At 39.9% G+C, this 18,751-nt stretch overlaps 1 protein-coding gene across 1 annotated transcript; it reads right to left on the reverse strand.

Annotated features, from left to right (window-relative positions):
* Positions 1 to 8: 8 nt before the first annotated feature.
* On the reverse strand, positions 9 to 9,676 carry LOC121958837 (testicular acid phosphatase homolog). The gene is made up of 11 exons (XM_042507978.2): positions 9,560 to 9,676; positions 8,095 to 8,190; positions 6,595 to 6,681; positions 5,420 to 5,575; positions 5,063 to 5,161; positions 3,384 to 3,479; positions 2,367 to 2,499; positions 1,985 to 2,067; positions 1,785 to 1,891; positions 1,332 to 1,513; positions 9 to 238 (listed from the first exon to the last, which is right to left on the reverse strand). The coding sequence occupies exons 1-11, from the start codon at positions 9,647 to 9,649 to the stop codon at positions 129 to 131; spliced, it is 1,239 nt and encodes a 412-aa protein (XP_042363912.2). The 5' UTR covers positions 9,650 to 9,676; the 3' UTR covers positions 9 to 128.
* Positions 9,677 to 18,751: the final 9,075 nt, after the last annotated feature.

An 18,751-nucleotide genomic window follows, 5' to 3' on the forward strand; every position in this document is an offset into this window, starting at 1 on the left:
ACACACACACACACACACACACACACACACACACCCAATCGGGATTCAAAGTATTAAAAATACATGGCACATTATTATTAGAGAAGCACCTTTGAGTATTTTTGGCACAAGTCTGACAGACGTCTGCACTACACCTCTCTGGAGTAGTGCGCCCTCCTCCTGTGGATTGCCACTCCTATGCTGAACAACAGCGCCACTGCCAGGAGACCCACAGCCACTGCGAGAACTGTTATGACACCTGTGGGAGACAACAATCCCCGTTTAGGGGTACATGTGAATGTGGAGCAGTTGGAGGATTTTCAAAAAGCCTTGATATTTTTAAATCAGACAGTCTGTGTTAAAAATCCCCCACACTTTTCCCCAAAGTGGATACAGGAATAAACATATTGCAGCCAAGTGTTAACGATGCCAAAATATGTGTTGAAGTAGAAGTTAGTGTAAGCAGGGACGTAGCATCAAATTCTGGGCCCTATGAAAAAGAAGTATCTGTGAGGCCCCGTGCCCTTTCTCTCTTGAAACATATCACTCTCAAGCACCTTTTGAAATACTTTTTTTTGGTTACAATTTATGCTTTCTTTCCCTTTCTTTTCTTTTTTGGAACCCCTATTTCCAATGTATTTTTATGCCCCAGCAACATAAGCAGTCACTCACTCAGCTCCTGCTGCGTTTAGTAATGAATCCAAGTGCAGGGGTGGACTAAACCATTTTACGCCTTTAAAGGGATGGTTCCACTTTTACATAATCAGTGCATTACATACAGTGGATTTCAGTTGGCACACCTCCAGTTTGGAGAAGCAGGCTGGAGTCTCACACAGAAGCTAAGCAATGTACTGCTGTGAATGGGGTTCAGCAACAAAACACATTTTGGCCACCTAAAAAATTCCCACTTAAAAAAATCATTATCAGTTTAAGTGTACGCTATATTGAGAGTATCTTCACTGCTTTACCTCTCTGTCAGGCAGCCAGGGATATCATTCCCCATTCCTTATGCTACTGTTGAAGCCACCAGACTCAACTGGAATAAAAACATTAATTTGAGCTTGCTGAACACAGGAGCTGCAGGTCGACAATTGCTGCAATCAGTTCATAAGTTTGTGTTATTATGCCTTTGGTGGATTTGAACTAATGCCTTTAGATGGCAAAGTCACACAATACACAAGCAAATTAACTGATGGAGGCAACAGTAGACCAGCAGCTCCTGTGTTCAGCGAGTCTGGCAAACCAAACTTTTCATTTCAGGCTTATTGTGGGCCCCTGGATAATCAGTCCCACTTTTCCCCCCACCATGACGCCCCTGCGTGCATGAGAATATATCTAAAAAAATACTTCACCTGTGCTTGATAATCGTGTCCTAAACCCACACTCAGCCTCCCAGTCCTCTGCCACCACGTCCCGCACCAGCTCATTGAACATGGACAGCGGGCACGGGTTCAACCCGTTACATCCTGGCACAGGGTTGGGGTAAGGGTCTCGCCAGGAGTCATTACGATAATACAGCTCCAGAGAATAGGACCTGGGGAATTATTAGGATTAACACAATGAGATGACACACACTTGTGGTTAAGTGTTATGTAAATGGCTTTTGTATCATGTGCTAATTTGGCCATCGCAGTCCTGGATGGCTGCCAGATTTCCATCAAATTGAAAAAGGAAAAAAAAAACGCACTTGAATGGTTCGGTGCGGCTTAACAGTGGGAGGTGATTGCTCTAAATGTGGTGTGTTTTGGCCATCTGACCTAGATATTTGTCATTAAATATGCAAGGAGCAGGCAGGACGTCATTACCCATCATACTCCTGGTAGAACTCAAAGAGTTGACAGGAAGCGTAAGGGGGAAGAAGGCCGTTGTACACATCCAGAGCTGCCTGGAGGGTGATGAGGGTCGAGTCATGCTGGAATGAGAAAACATCAAGGAGGTGAGGAAGATACACAGTGTGTGAAGCAACATGATAGATAATAAAAATGTGCCCAAACGTTGAACTTACAGCTGAGTACATAATGAATTTGAGAGTGCTCCCTTGCTCTACAGCCCTGGAGAAATTCCTCAGGATGGCATTCAGCAGCACCCCTGGTAAATTAACGCATCAGTGTCAACAGTGCAAACGAAATTTTCCCAGACACCAACACAATTGTTTTGACCTTACTGAGAATCTTGTCTTAGCACTGTAATCATCTTTGTCCCATTAGCTCTTATGTGCTAATATGCTTTTGGGAAGCCCAGCCCAGCACTTTACACTGTCTGAGGCATAAACAAAGCCTCCGCTAGCAGTCACAACATTGGATACACTGAGCTTTTTTTGCTCCAATATCATTTTTTCCCTCTCACAACACTGTTTTAAATTAATTGCCTCTAATGTGAATCTTCACCTCCCGAGAGCCTGGCCTTCTCTTTCCGCTTGTGACTGAGGATGCTGTACATGACCTCAAATGATGTAATTCTCTTTAGGGTGTCCAGAACATCTTGGGTGGCCCAGCGAGGGAGAGTCAAGTTATGGATCCTCTGCACAAGAGAATAGCATTCATTACGCCGCATCACGCTAATAATCTCATTACACAACACATGAATCGCAACAAAGGGGGTTTAAATGGCTGTATTTCATCGTTTCTATTATCCCAGCTATTTTTAGCGGTGGTCTGAAGATAACAGATGCTCATTTTGCAAGTGTGAATGAGCGTATTCAACCTGGCCTAGAATCCACCCATCTCATAATGCTTTAATTATCATTTCAATATGTTATCCTATTCAAGTCTTACTGTACATATAAAAATGATTTCCCACACACTCCAGCCCCCTCCTCATCACTCTGCAGATGTGTTGAAGAAAACAGATCTCTTGTATTTTCCATCTTTCTGTTTGACTCTCACTGCCTGCAGCTGCTGCTTGTATCAGTAATTAAAGCATGTGTGAACTGCAGAATACAGTAGTGCAGTGATACTCAACTTGCTTTGCTTTGGGGCCACATTTGCGTAATGACAGGATAGGCCAGTCGCAGCAGCCCCTATATGATTCTAGGATTTTAGGACACTTCTCAGATTTTAGGACATTTCTCAGATTTTGGGACATTTCTCAGACTTTAGGGTGTTTCTAGGATTTACTAGGGGCTTACCTAGGACCTTTGTCAGGGGGTTCAGTGGATCTTCCCCTGGCACTTTTAAACAAGCTCTGTTTTGATGCTTTTTCATGCACTCTGGCACCTTGTGTATACTAAAAGTACAAAAACAATTCCCAGTGTGAATCACTTTATTCTTATTGTGAATTAGAAAATGATTGGGGAGCCACATGGCACCCTGTCGGGGGATTTAGCCAGTAGGCTGTAAGTTGAGTATCCCTGCAGTAGTGTCTATGCATGCATCTATGTGCTTGCTGCAAAACATCAACTATACCTGACAGGTAAGACTATCGTAGACCCTCCATATTTTCTTCCCAACCAGTTTGGAGACAGGGTAGCCGGTGTGATTGGAGAGTCCCTCCACAAAGTACTGCAATGTGCAGAGAGAGTTAGAGAAGAGTTAAAATATTACATTTAACTAGCTGTGAAATAAATGTTCACACAAGGTAGTTATAACTATAGTTGGTAGTTTAGTCCAGTGGTTCAAAACCAGGGTTTGGGTGCTCAACATTAATCTGGAGGGCTGTTAGATGAGGACCTTAAGTTTTGCATTCCTGTAATATATTGGACACCCTTTGTTCTTTGAAGCATCAACTCACCCCAAAATCAAAGATATGCATATCTCCCTTGACCTGTCTTGCTATTTAGCAATCTAGATTGTTTAACCCTTTGAAACATTAGCAAACTGGTTTCTGATGTTTCTGATTTCTTTCAAAAACATGGGACGAAAGCAGTTAGCAATGGAAGAAATTACCCCAAAATTAGCAGGAAATTAGTAATAAATAAATAAATTAAATAAATAAATAAAATTCAAGATAATTAACTAAAAACAAGGAAATTACCTGGAAAAAGTGCATAAATCAAAATAATTTTATAACATAATTTTAAATATGTAATCTAGGTAATTATATAGTTTTTCCTATATAAAAAATCTATTATGAGGGTTTTTTTTTAGGTGAAACCTTAATCTTCGTAGTAACTATTTACTCCATCTGTCAAATAAATAGATGAAAAAGTACAATATTTTCTACGGAAATACCATAATGTTAAAAGAAATTTAATTTGTTATTCTCAGTGATAATATTGGAATAAAAAACAAGTGTAGTTAGTTAGATAACTTGTTAGTTAGTTAGTCAACTTGTTAGTTACAAGTTGTATAAGACTACTCTTTGTTGTTTTTTCAGATGTAATTAAAAATAACTCTTCTGTGGCTCAAGTGCATAGAACTCAGGGTTGCAGACTGATTACTGATTCAGAGATTGTTGTTCAGTTAAGCCTTTGGTCAGACAATACACTGAAAAATGGCACCATTTTTGTTCTTGCATCCAACTTGCAGGTACTGTGCCTCCAGCAGAGGGTGTTAAAATTCAATGCAGGAGGCCCCATCCTGATCTCAAACACCACCTTAATAGGCAGCACATGGGACTCAGTTTAATTAAAACCTTTTCATTGTAATTCTTAATCTAATTCAATCCAAGCGTTAATTAGCGTCTCTGAGAATGTGAGAGAAATTGCACTGTGCAGCTTTTTCGAGGCACTGGAGTCACCGTGCCTGAGAAAAATCACTGAGAGGACATGATGTCTGCAGCATAACTAACACGTCCACTGGAGGTGCTGATAACGTTGGCATCGGCAACTGTGAAGTATATATTTCACTGTTTTGCACAAATGTGCATTTCACAGTGTTTGTTAATTTACAAATGGGGGCACGGATAAGCAGAAAAAAAAGCAGCTGAGGTGTGGAGAAGTATTATTCACAGCACCTCTGATTATATAATAATGACAATTAAAAAAAAACAACAGAGTTACAAACAAGTTTTTAGTGGTTAACAGGCACATGACTCATGGAAAAGTGATGTTTAGCAAACTGAGCTGTGAGTAGAGCGTTCACGTCATTGAGCGGAGGATGACTTACAGTACAGTGTATTTATCTTCTTCTGTGGTTTGTCTCACCTGGTGAGCCCTGAGGAACCTCTGGTAGTGCTCGCTCTCAAAGGTCTCCGTCATCAGCGCTCTGAACCTTGGACAGTCTTTGCCTGGAGACTTCAACAGCTTGAGAAATCGAAAACAACAGCACAGCATTAGTGGAAATAATGCACATATACTGCAGGTACTGTGAGTCTTCTGGGCACAATTATGTGTTCATTTCACACTTTATAACAGTGGGGAATATCAGCATGGCGGGTTCACAGCTGAGGTGAGCAAAGACAGTAACACAGAGCAGAGAGAGAGGCTCAAATTAACTTGTACAAGTTTCTATGCGGCTGGCTGCCGTGTGAGAGGAAATATTTATGTGGCTCAGCAGCCCACCTTGTCCTGGGCCCTGGGGATGGTGTGCACTGGAATAGGCCGCCACAGTAACTGGGGCATGATGGGAGGCGGGCGTCTGGTTGGGGGGAACATCCCAGCAAGGCAAGCCTGGGCACTCATCAGAGTGCGATCGTAGTCAGTGCTCCTTACATATAACTGTTGGAAACATGAAAGGGCATTAAAATGCATCCATATGTTTGTGCAATGCCTGGCACTGATTCTTACTGCACTTTTCCAAATGCTACAAGACTTTTTATGGAAAGTGGAAACGCACTTGGACACTCAAATTGCATTTGGAAATTGGAAACACACATAATTCAGTTTCTATTTTTGATTTAATAAAGATGCAAACTAAAAGCAGCCAGCAAAAATGTATTTCTCTCTAGTCAACCGAGGTATTCCCTTAACATGAAAAGGAGGGGAGTCAGAAGAGATCCAAATGGATGAGAGAGGGAGGTGGAAAGATCCCTCTCACTGTGATCCCTTCTGACATCAGCCTTCGCTCGTCTATATCTCTCTGTCACCCCATGTCAGGTTTTTGCACACAGTAAATCACGTTGATAAGGTTGGATGTTCCTGTGATGCCGAGAATGCTTCTTTTTTTTCCTCTCCCCCCCTTTTTGTCAAATTAAGACAGACATGGCAGCGCAGTGGAAAGGTAAGGTATAAGTTGACAGAGACTTAGGCGACAAATCGCCAATGACAGGTACTGAGAAGTGCTGTTATTTTTGTGGTAATTGCGTGTTATTTAGGAGAGGGAGAGGACTGAACACAAGGATGGAGAAAGATGGGGGGAGGGGTAAGAGAGAGGGAGATTTAAAGAAAGAAAGAAAGACAGTGAGTGTAAAGAAAACAGAGACAGGAAAGGAAAGCAGAAATCAGATCTTCATAATGCTGAGAATGCAGCCCAACATGCAACTGTACATGAAGCCCAGAGGCAAAATTATCCCACATGTTACAGCAAAACACAAGGCCATAGCAGTGATATCACTGATATGAGTCACGCTCATTAACTTAGTGTATGTAGTTAGAGCTAATACAGACGGTCGCTGGCACATGATTGGGCTGTGGGCATGCATGACAACGGCACTGGATGACACTGAAGTACACAGGGTCACAGGGGATGTCAGAAAAAAAAGAAATGCACATCTCTATACACACATAAAAACACCTACCTCCTTGTTGTCGTAGTCCTCGCTAAGAAAGTTACCGTAACGCCTCCTTAGAAACCTGCCCAGCTCAAACTGTTGTTTCATGCCCAGCTGAAAGGAAAATTGCCAGCACTGTTAATCTTTGTCAAATCTGACCTTTTGCTGTAGATTTGGCGCATTTAAGGTCAAATTCAACTTTTTTACATAAAATAACAGGTTTCACCCTTTTTACAGGGCCTCCTAGAGCCACAAATGATAAGTTTATTCACTGTAAAGTGGCTAATTGCTCGAGAACAAAACAATATCACAGCGGGAAGGAATTTAATTAGAAGTCTACAACAAGCTTTTCTTCCATCTAAGGACTTGAACTGCTTATATGTTGTGCAGATCATAAGTGAAATATACTTTGACACCACACCTACAAGCTACTGCACCTATAGAAAAATACAAAAGGAGCTTAGACATACCCCTACTCCATAAGTGTCCCTCTACAGGGCTGGCCTTACACTTTTGTGGCCCCTAGGCAGGATTTGCTCTAGGGACCCCCTTCACTATAACATATTCACATGGCACTGAACCAACTTGTGTATTGTAAATATTAGTTTAAAGACATATAATTTACAAAAAAAACCAACAAACTGTGCAAATAAGCATGTAAAGACTAAAGAGAGACCAAATTTCATCAATATTATTTTTGATAACCACAGTAATTATAGTATATTACCTTCTAAATCTATGTATGATTTTTTTAAACCACAGAATCCTGGGAGTACTTGTTCCATAGAAGAGTAATTTACTTTCATAGCCTGCTTCAATTGCTCATTTCACCCATCTCTGGGTTGTTTTTTCAGTATTTTTGGCAAGAATGGCATAATAAGTCAGTTTTTTTTGTTTAGGAAGTTCAATTTTTATTCAGTTATTGTCTCTTCACCATAAAAAAATAAATAAATAAAAAAAAATCTAAATTCTAGGCCCTTAACAACTGCTTATCTCACTAAATGAGTGTCAGCTCTGGCCCTCTGATTTCAGGTCAGATTTTATAGGAAGTTTTATTTTCATTTTACATTTTAGATTATGGACTAAAGTATGTCACCCAAGTTGATACTGGGATAGGCTTGAGTATGGTGGCCCTGAGATGCAAAAAAAAAACTATTTGACCAAACACAAAACAGTTTTGTTTGTTTGGTTTTTTTAACTGTTGTTGTGTTTTCTAATTTGTTAATGTGTTTTGTAAAATACTGTTGTGTTTTTAATTCTGTAATAGGGTTTTTTTTGTTTGTTGCTGTTGTGTTTTCTGTAATGTTGTTGTGTTTTGCACCTGAGGGCCACCATAGCCCACCATTACCCTGTAAAAGTGGGAAAAATGGACAGCTTGATGGATTTTGTACACTACATACAACAAAAAACTTTTAAAACTTTGTTGTTTTGTTTTCTATATCCACACACAAAAGGACACACACACACACACACACACACACACACACACACACACACACACACACACACACACAAACAGAACAGTACCTCAGTCAGCTGCCCAAAGCCCTGAGCCCACACTTCCTCCCCATGAGGATCCCTGGGATACGACTCAATAGGAGATCGATCGCCATGTCGAAACACCTTAAAAATCATAACAGATTATGTCACATGGATTCAGACGCCACGCTGCTGTGCCAGTCATTACACTGTGTACTTAGGGGGAAAATCCACCCCGAGACAGAAGTCAGAAATAGTAACCTGTGATCTTGGTCAGTTAAGGCTGGATTTGAGACGCAGAAGAGTCATTTTGGATGACACAAATGCCAGAGCTCCTCCGTTAGAATTATTAACCTTGAGGACTCACTTTTTGAGCAGTGACATGACACACAGGTTGATTAAAGTGGATTGTGGACACAAGTGAGTCACTCCTGTTAGTTCCACAGTGATTTGAACTTTGCAAACAATTTGGATGAAAAACCTAAAAAAAAAAAAAAAAAAGCGAACCACAAAGTTGAGTCAACAAATTCAGGGTTTGACTGTAGAGATAATTATTATATTTTGCGTGTGTGTGTCATTTTTGACACAAAACACCTTCTTAGGACTAGAAACAAACAAACAAACTTAACTTAACTCACTGGGAGGGCTGGAGAGACATGGCCCCTTTAATATTTAAAATGTGTATTTGTCTCCTCCGATAAAAGCAAAATATAGACATTTACACTATAAAAACGCACAAACTGGCTCATGGAAAATCACCAGAATGCTGGAAATTAAGTGGCTGATCCTTAAAATTTTCTGGTGTATGTTCCCAAAACCACTAGTTTTATGTATGTCACCCAAATGTTGAAATGAAACCTAAGCCCTTGACTCGACTCGAAGCGGCATGGAATAGTTGAATTAAAACACATTTAAACAACAAACTATTACAAATACCCAATTATAAATTAATCAAAACAGATAAACACACTGATAAGACAAGTACCAATACAATTGAACTACTACATAGCATGTAGTAAAATTGTAACTGTAAAACTACAATTTAGCTTAAATTATAAACTGCCAATGTATTAGAAAACAGACACACTATTAAATATGTGAGTCGTTTATAAGTGACAAACACGCACGTGTAATATTTGAGGTCACATAGAAAAAACATTTGTGTTTTCCTTCAGTTGTCTTTTTCTATTATTGAACTATGGTGCAAAAGAAAGATATGCAAAGAGGTTTATGAGCAGAGCAGTGGTGTCTGGGAGAGATATGCCTGACACTGTTGGAGTTTAGGCTCAAAGTAATCCTTTGTCACATAAATGTGTAAATATAATAATGCTCACTGAGCAGAAAAATACAGTGTAATCAGCAACAATGTGCAGTCATATCGGTCTGGTGTGATCTAAAGTGGCTTCCAGATGATATTAAAATGTTGTAAGAGAGTGTAATATGAAATTGCAATACTATGTTCAAATGTCATCACTTTAATCGCCCGCGCAGGGAGGAAACTGGGTAGACTTACTGCTACGACAAACTTCAGCACCCGGCACTCAGTCAAGCAGATGCAACAGAGGAGGAAGACACAGCCCAAACTTTTCTGGAACTTCCACATCTTTTTGACTTGTCAGTTTCTACCTCCTTCACAGTCACCTGTTAACACAAGTTAAAAATGTCAAGAAACTTTAATTGTAAAACAATTAGGAGCAGAATTTATTAACAGAAGGTGTGCAAAATGTGTCTTTTAGAACAATTACATAAATTAAAAAAAACTGTATATTTTTGGTCATCTTTTTACAAAATACTCCCACAGTATAGTCCAGTATTCAGCTTGCTCTAGACGTACATCAAGAATATGGATGTACAGTAGAGTCTAACAAAATGCCTTGTCAGAAGAGATTTTGCAGACCATGTACATGAACACATGCACTTACCTCAGCACACTTGTACACACATTTTGCTGTTTCAGTCAAACGAGTGACAGAGGAGGACCACTGTGCATCCCAAATCTGCAGTCATACCCGGATTGACATTAAGTGCATGTTCCAGTTAAGGAAGGAGTGCTTTTATAGCCCACCTACCTGACCTCCTCTCTCTCTCTCTCTCACACTCTCTCTATTTCTCCTCGGGGATTTCAGATCCCAATCTACTTCATCGCCGACTGAAGTCCAAATCACTGTCTCTGCCAATTCCCTGCTGTGCAGTGACATGACAACCCCCCTCTCGGCAGACATATTTGAGTCATCTTTTGAATTTAAGGATACATATTAGGCCCCTCAATGTGGATAGCTCCACTTTAAGGCTTATATTCTTAAGGATACTCTGGCTTTAGCGTAACAATGTGACAAAGAAATGGGTTAAGTTAAGACGCGCCCACCTGGCTTCTCAAATTGTACTCCTACATGCATAAACACACACTTACACTCTTACACACTGGCTCGGGGCCACAAACACTCATTATAACTTGCTATGTCATCTGCCGTGGGTTTGGCCCCAAAATTACAGGGCCTGGAGTGTTTTCCCTGACTCGACACACATGTAAGTATCTGTTAGTATCAAAGCAGCTTTATGGGATACAATGGGATTAGTGAGTGTGAAGATTTAGAGCTATACAACACTGACATCATATTTGATTGGTGTAAGATAGGATCTGTTGTACTAAGTGATACACAGTACAGTATTCACAGGGGGGCTTATCAGCGTTGCATAAATGTTCTAAACTGTAAATGATGACTTAATTGAAATTGACTTGAAGTAAAAGGGCACACATAATCACACGTGCAAGTATTTACTTTATGGATATTAGTGTATTTTGGTATTTGTACTGCAATATGAGTAATGCGGTATATGTAGTGATGTATGCATTGTGGTATATGTAGTGTTGGTAATAGTGTATAGTTGTTTTATGATATTTGAAACTTAACATTTTAATAACACTAAAGGTCTATATTTGCAAACACAACTAGGGACAAGAGCTGAAAATTAGCAATAGCAATACACTCTTTGTGCAATAAGTCTCATACTCAGATCACAGACCATTGCATCCAAATTTAACTTCAAGCAAAGGTCTGATGATATTCAATATTGTTCAACAAATCCCATGTTTTGACCTATATAGCTTATTCCTCTGTGGCATAGACATCCAAAAACTATTTAAAACACATGACAAATCATACCATTGCACTGGGTGACATGTTCCTGTGTTACAACAAACAGGCGTTGTGATTTATTTTGAGTCAATCCCACACACATCGTGGTGCTGTGAATACTCACTAGCATGCCAATAACCCCCAACAAATACAATATTTTATCTTGTTTGCGTAATGTTTGATAAAAACTACAGTGCCCAGTTTTTGTTTTTTTTTTAATGAAAATAATACAATATTTTTGTGCCCAGTTTTTTTTAGATTACATTTTTGCTATGAACTAGTGGACATGAGGCTGAGAGTCATGGTTTGGGGCTTTTGGTGGTTTTTATTTATAGCTGCAAAAATTGAGAATATCTAGTTCCAAGACAGAATTAATCAGTATTCTCAAATTGATTTAAGTTTCATTCCATATATTCAAACTTGGATTTCATATTTACATTTGCACATTTGTTTATCTATTTTGAAATTTCAAATTCTGTATATTCAAGTTTTATTTCATATAATCAAGTTTCACTCTATATATTCAAGTTTCATTTTACATATTTAAGTTGCATTCTATATAACTCAAATTTGTATTCCATATTTCAAGTTTTTATTAATTCAAGTGTCTACATATTTAATGTCAGGCTCATAGCAAATACACCCAAATGCAAGGCTCTGAGGCAGACCAGGTGTGTGAAAATCCAGGTCTTTTATCACCCCCCCAAAAAAAGATATAAGTGATCAGTCAGTAGGGCCAACAAATCAAAAGATGGCTAGGCTAAGGCAGAGTCATAAAACAGTCCAATACACACAGACACCAGAAAGCCACCACAAGGAAATACTGCAGGATCGCATGCTACACAAGACAAAGACAAACTGACAGAGAGGGAAAGGAACACACAGCTTATATACACAAGGGGAGGGGACAATAACAAGACACAGGTGTGGCAATCAGACGCAGGTGAAACGCATTAGGGGTAGGGCAGGTAATCACACTGGAGGGAAACTTGACAGGATGTGGGGACCTGAAATGTAATGAGACAGAGATTAACATTATAGCATAAACAGAAAATGGAAAAAAAATAAAAAATAAACAAGATCATGACCTGACACAGAAGCATTTTATTTACATTTCACATAAAGTCAAGTTTGGTTCTATATTTTCAGTTTTTATTCCATATATTCAAGTTTCATGCCATATATTCTAACTTTAATTCCATATAGCATATTTAAGTGTCATTCTATATATTCAAACTTCCATAATCATATATTCAAAATTCATTCTACATATTGAAGTTTCATCTCATATGTACAAGTTTAATTCCATATAGCAAACTATTGTTCCATATATTTCATTATATTTATTCAAGTTTCATTCCATATTTCATGTTTAATTCTATATATTTAAGTTTCATTCTATGTATTCACTTTTCATTCCATATATTCAAGTTTAATTCCATTCCAACTTCCTATTCTACACTTTCAAATTTTATTCTGTATATTCAAGTTTATATATATATATATATACATATATATATATATATATATATATATTTAAAATAGATTGAATATATTTGACTTTCATTCTTTATATTCAAGTTTAATTCCCTACATAATTAATTCCATTCCAACATATCATACTCTATTTTCAAGTTTAATTCTAATAAATCCCATCTTTCATTCCATTCCAACTTTTTATTCTATATATTTAAGGTTCATTCCATTTCATTACATATAACCTCACACTATATAAATTAAATATACAAATACATAATATGGTGTTCAGTATGAGCAAAATTATCAAGCAGCATACAGTGGAAATAATCAAGTACAAGTACATCAAAGCATAGTACTCGAGGAGGTATACTTAGTAAACTTTCCACGACTGTGCAAATCTCTCAGCCCATCTGTTTTACTCTTTCTCTCTATCTCACAGCAGCGCAATGCTCTCACTCGCACACATAGGCACACACACACATAACACACACATGTGGTACTGTAGCTGGTGCAGGTTGGCTTTGAAAACCATACACGTGTACAAATGGGTCAGTGAGTACACCTGCACTGATTTACAGAACAACATATACATACTTAAGGATCTAAGTGGCGGAAAAGAAAAGATTTTTACCATATTAGGGCAAAACACATGCACACACACATATGCTGTACACACACACACACACACACACCATCACACTGTCTGCACATTTGTGCTACAGTTGATACATACCAGTTCATTGAAGGGTCACTAAACATGCATGCATAGACTCACAGCTCTGTATCTCTTTCTCTCATTCATTCGCTCTCTATTTCATGCACACAAACATAAAACAAAAACAAACACACACACACACATACATGCACACACACGCCATCCTTTTTCCTCCCTCTCCCCCAAGTGGCTGTAGTGTTTTTGTCTTTGTTGAAATAATTGCGGTGATTTTCAAGACCGTTGTCATGGCAACACAGAGGTTGATGCATGTTGACAGAATCTGTTGCAGGGCGACCGAGAGACTGAAAATGGGAGATAAGAGGTGGGAGGAGAAGTGATGCATGTGTTCGTGTGCATGCACGTATGTGTGTATTTGTGTGTGTGTTTGTGTGAAGGCGATGATGGTGGGGGGGGGCATTGGTTGCGGTGTTGGGGGGCTTTCATGTGCTTCAACCCATATGATGAATGGAGATGAGCAGTATGGGACATCTCAGCCTGATAGAACGAGGCCCAAGATCAGGAATGAACAGTTATGAGTGTATTGTGAGCGGAGGAGAGGGAGAGAGGGAGAGAAGGAGGAAACCGGGGTGCTATTTCAGTCCGGGCGTTGTCATGGAAACTGCAGCCTCACTACAAATGGAGACATCCAGAACACATGGATCGTCAAACAAATGGCGTGCGTAGGGCCCAGCGTGAAGCTACGCCATGGCTGTGCGACACCGTGCCATCTCAGTTAAACCCACCCCCACCCACGCTGGCACCCACCCCTCCAGTCAGATAACGGCGGCGTCTTCTTCATCACAGAGACTGAATATCAATGGGAGGGTAGCTTTTAGGGAGTGAGCGGCAGTGGAGTAGGAGGAGGGGGACAAATGCTAAGAGTCAGGGGCTAAGTGACAGGCAATGGTGTCCATTCAGGCAGTGAGTCACAGCCACTCGCTTGCTGTCTTTTAATTAACAGTCTTTTCCACGCTTCCTTCCCTTCCCTCCTCTCCTCGCCTCTTGTCTCTGTCTACCCCTTCACTCTCTGTCTGTCTCCCATCCTCTCCCTCTCCCTCTCTGCCTGCCTCTATCTCTCTCCCCCTCACACTCTCTCTCTCTCTATCCCGCGCTCTGAAGGACGGAGGTATTCCCACATTTCTCCGTTGCTATAGCAACACCGCAGCGAGAACAGGAAAGAGAGGACGCAGGCAGGGAGGAGGAGGAGGAGGATGGAGACGTGGTGGTGGCGGGGAGGGCGATGGGGGGAGGGGTGTGGAAGCGGCCTAAGATGAGGAGATGTGTGAACAATGCTAATGCTAATGGTAGCAGCGAGCAACAGAGCAGCCAAGTGTTGGTGAATTCCCCTCTCGTCACATCACGCTGGGCGCAGGCTCACATGTCACATCCACATTTGCATAATTGCCAGTGGGAATCTATTTGCTCTGTATGTTGCTATGGTCATTGACATCTCCCACAAAATGATACATGGGAACTGTCCCCGCTCTGCCTTTTTCACTTGTTTTTTTTCTTCTGTGACATTGACCAACTCTGCAGAGCTTGCAACCAATTTTTTGAGCATCATTTAGGAATAAAAGGAAACAGACCCACCTGGTGTATCTCTCTATATGGAAAGACAGTTTGGGGCTGTGCTGCTGTGTGTTTATTTTCCACTGATTGAATCAGCACAGGTCAAATGACCCACTAGACAAGAAGAAAATGTATCTATGTGGAATACGCAGAGAAGCCATGGGAAGATCAGAGCTATTTCATATCGATGTCATCATCCCATTCAATCAGGACTGAACACAATCTCATTATCTCTACATATATATCGTAAGGCGTTAGAACAAAGCAGTGTTGCATCAATTTTCCAACATGTAAAGATGCTGTAGCGAGTGGCAAAGCTCATGTGGCCTGCAGAGAAGACAAACGCCCACATCCTCTTCTTTTCTTAGTAGGCTACACGTGTTTGTCTGGTTTGACATGTTGTACAAACTCAATACATATACATATCAGAATGAAATGAATATTCCTTCGTACATGTCACATGCACGTATGAATGCTTAAAGCTGCTCGGTACCTGGAATAGACTGCCGCATGTCAACTGTCTCCTCTCCTCTCAATCAATAACTCATCTCTTGACGTCAATATTGTTATCCCCCATGGGACAAAAATGTCCTTCTTTAGGACAAAAGGAGAATAAGCAAGATGGGAGGAAGAGGATGTGAGAAATAGAAAGATGCGTTGGCTCTGCCCTCTTATGTCTTTACGTTATCTGAGTAAGGGATCTGGATGTCTCTCCTTTTTCTTGGTCAATGTCCATGAAAAGGGCCAACATGTTGATCTCTTCCTGAAAAGAGCAAAGCCAAAACAACGTTAACAGACGAAGTGACTGGGCAGTTCTTATCACACATGATAGGTGTATTGTGACATCACATTTTACTGCCTGTAAAGGAAAATATGAGTAAAAGTGATAAAAAAAAAAAAAACCCAGATGTGAACCTTTGTGCTATTTGATATTGGCAAGTATTTTTCTCTGAATTCAGCACTCATCTAATCTTACTTAATTCAAAGAGTGGGTCAATACCATCCAAAAAATATTTTAATGCCAAAAAAAAAACAACTTAAAAATGTTAAGTATTTAGCAGATTTTTTTCTCAACAGAAATACATAAAATGTCCACAACCTCTTAATAACACATTACCTGGTAATGGCACGTATTGTATTGACATTATGTGCAACCATGCCAATAGAAAGTCAGTTATCCATTGGTGTGGTGGACACAGAAATCCCTGGTTCAACAATGCCCTACAGTGGCCGGTGGTTATATATATAGGTATATTAATATTAAAAGTATTAAGAGCCACAAAATCCTCTTAGGGAGGAGGTTGTATTGGTGGATGGATCAAGAAACACAGGACTTTTATCCAGGAGACTGCTGTTTGTGTCTAGTGTGAACCTGAAAGTACATATGGACACATGGACTCTTATCTTAACGTACTTATTACGTAGGTACGTCACATTATCAGGCATAGCTTACTTTAATAACTTTACAATGTACATACATCCCGTACAAAACGAGAACAGTTACTTTTACCAAAAATATGATTTTCTTTTTACTTTCCTGGTGCCTAAACCTGCCAACCATGTACAGGCATTTGAAATGGCATGTTGTGTACAGTCTCAGGGGCTCAAAGTGTCACAACCTCAGCCCTTTATCTGTGAAATATAAATGAAATTATCAATCAGGTGAAGACTCAAAATTGCCACATAGAGACTCACAGCACAATTACAGCACAACAGAGTGACTTCTTTTGTGGCTTTTTGGCAGGCTAGGCACTACTCTGGCACTTTACTGCCTCTCAGGTTTAAGGCTGAATTGCATCTATAAACAAATATTCAGTTTATTCAATAGTTCAAACTGACTGAGTAGACAGCGAATAATAACTGGGTGGCACCTGGAGAGGCCAATAAGATTTCAGAGTTGGCCCGAGCCACCCCAGGCCACTTCCTAGATACGCCCCTGCACCTACCATCACCTTAGGTAAGTAAAAGTCAATATATAATCCAGAGTGCCATAAAAAGCAAAACACCATTACCACACACAACATTAACCAAGCAAAGTATAAACATTACCCCTATCCGCAGTTATGGTAAATCAATACTCAAGTAAGTGTAATAATCTAATAACAACATCAGCACAGTGCCTGAAAAGTGTGTTTGTGTGGGAGTGCATGCACTGGGGAACAATTTGCTACATACAGTATCTTCCTCCAGTAATTACACGGGAAGTGTCGGTTCATAATGCATGCTGGAAACAAAATATTCATAGGAAAGTAATTACTTCAAATCTCATCTTCTATGATAGGCCTACAGTGGAACAAGCATTATTTGTGAGACATTCTTGCACAAACTGCTTTCTTTTTTGTTATTTCTGGTAACATGTAATGTGATTAGAGCGCATTATAAAGTAGCTCATTGTGCGCTGTATTTTTTTTTAAGTGTTACAGCATCAAGAGAGATATTTTTGTCTCTGACCCATTAAAGCAAATTAGAGCCTGTGAAATAATCAAAGTATTTTTTCCCAAAATTTGCAGCATTTTTAACAAATTGAGTGAACTTTAAAGGCAGAAAATGTATGCCATGTTAACTTTAACATAAATATACACATTAATAAATAAAACCATTCACTCTTGAAGTGCTTGGGCATGAGAGAAATCAATCCAAGCCCATTCACACGTACAAAACAGCAGCTCTGCTCCACATCACTTCAACAGCATTTAGTGGAAAGAAAAACAAACAGCTTTTTTTTCCGGGTGACATGTCTTGTTGGTCAGGTTGAGTGTTTTATCCCCTGAAGAGGTGAAGAACTGTCTGGGGTTACAAGAGCTCCTGAGTGCTTGCGGAGTACACTACATACATCCTCCCTAAAGTATGTTTGTGTTCTCTCGCTCTGGATTATTAATTGAGATCCCTGCATGAGGAAGGAAACAATATTCCCAAGTCCAAAAGATCTGCCGCATGGCTCTTAATGATACTGGAAGAAGAGGGGGAATCTATAAATAGGCTGAAACAAAAGCAAAGTATGTTCAGTACAGTATAAGAAATCCCTCTGAGAACAGTAGTAATTCACCAACATAGTTTCATGTAATAACAGTCAGAGACTGAATCTTTAAACAAAGAGCAGAGTTTTAAATCAAAAGGCTTCTGGTTCCCTTTCATCCATCCACACAAAGTAGGTCCAACTGGGTCACTGTCATCTTTTCCTCACACTTTCCATAATACTTCGGTCTTAGTCCGAGCTAAGCCTGCTAACGGTTCTGTGTAGCCCGTCTTCATATAAACAATGCTTAAATAGGACACTGAGGCTATACATAATTTTTCGCTATGACTGCAGCCCACACAGCCATATCAAACACACTATGCACGTGTTTTTTGTTTTTTTTTTCTTTAAAGTGTGAAGAAATAAAAGGCTGTCACATTTTCATGGCTCCTCCATCAGCGAAGATGCAGCCCACAGACTCTGACACCTCTGCTTCACAGTGGAGTTAATGTTGTGTCAGGTTCCCCACAGACTGTGCAGTCTGTCTGTGGGCCAGGGGAGCTGGGGAATCCCTGGAGAAACACACAGCTGGGAGGGTTATTGAATTTGAAGGGAAAAGACAGCATTGAAAAAAAGGAGAGGATAGTGCGGGCACTTTGGGTTTCTAGAAAATGACTGCACCATCAGCGCGCAAAGGGAGACGTCGATGCACTGGTGCATTTTCCAAACAGAAATCAGGTTTCCCTATTTTTTCTTTGATACACTGCACAGCTTGGAATTACAAGGGGGAGTTTGTGTTAATAAACGCACCTCCTGTGGATATGGTTGCGTTATGCTGCAGGGGCTGGA

Source organism: Plectropomus leopardus, chromosome 19, assembly GCF_026936395.1.
Source record: "Plectropomus leopardus strain MGB_pleo_1.0 chromosome 19, ASM2693639v1, whole genome shotgun sequence".
In the NCBI taxonomy this organism is placed as follows: domain Eukaryota; kingdom Metazoa; phylum Chordata; class Actinopteri; order Perciformes; family Serranidae; genus Plectropomus; species Plectropomus leopardus.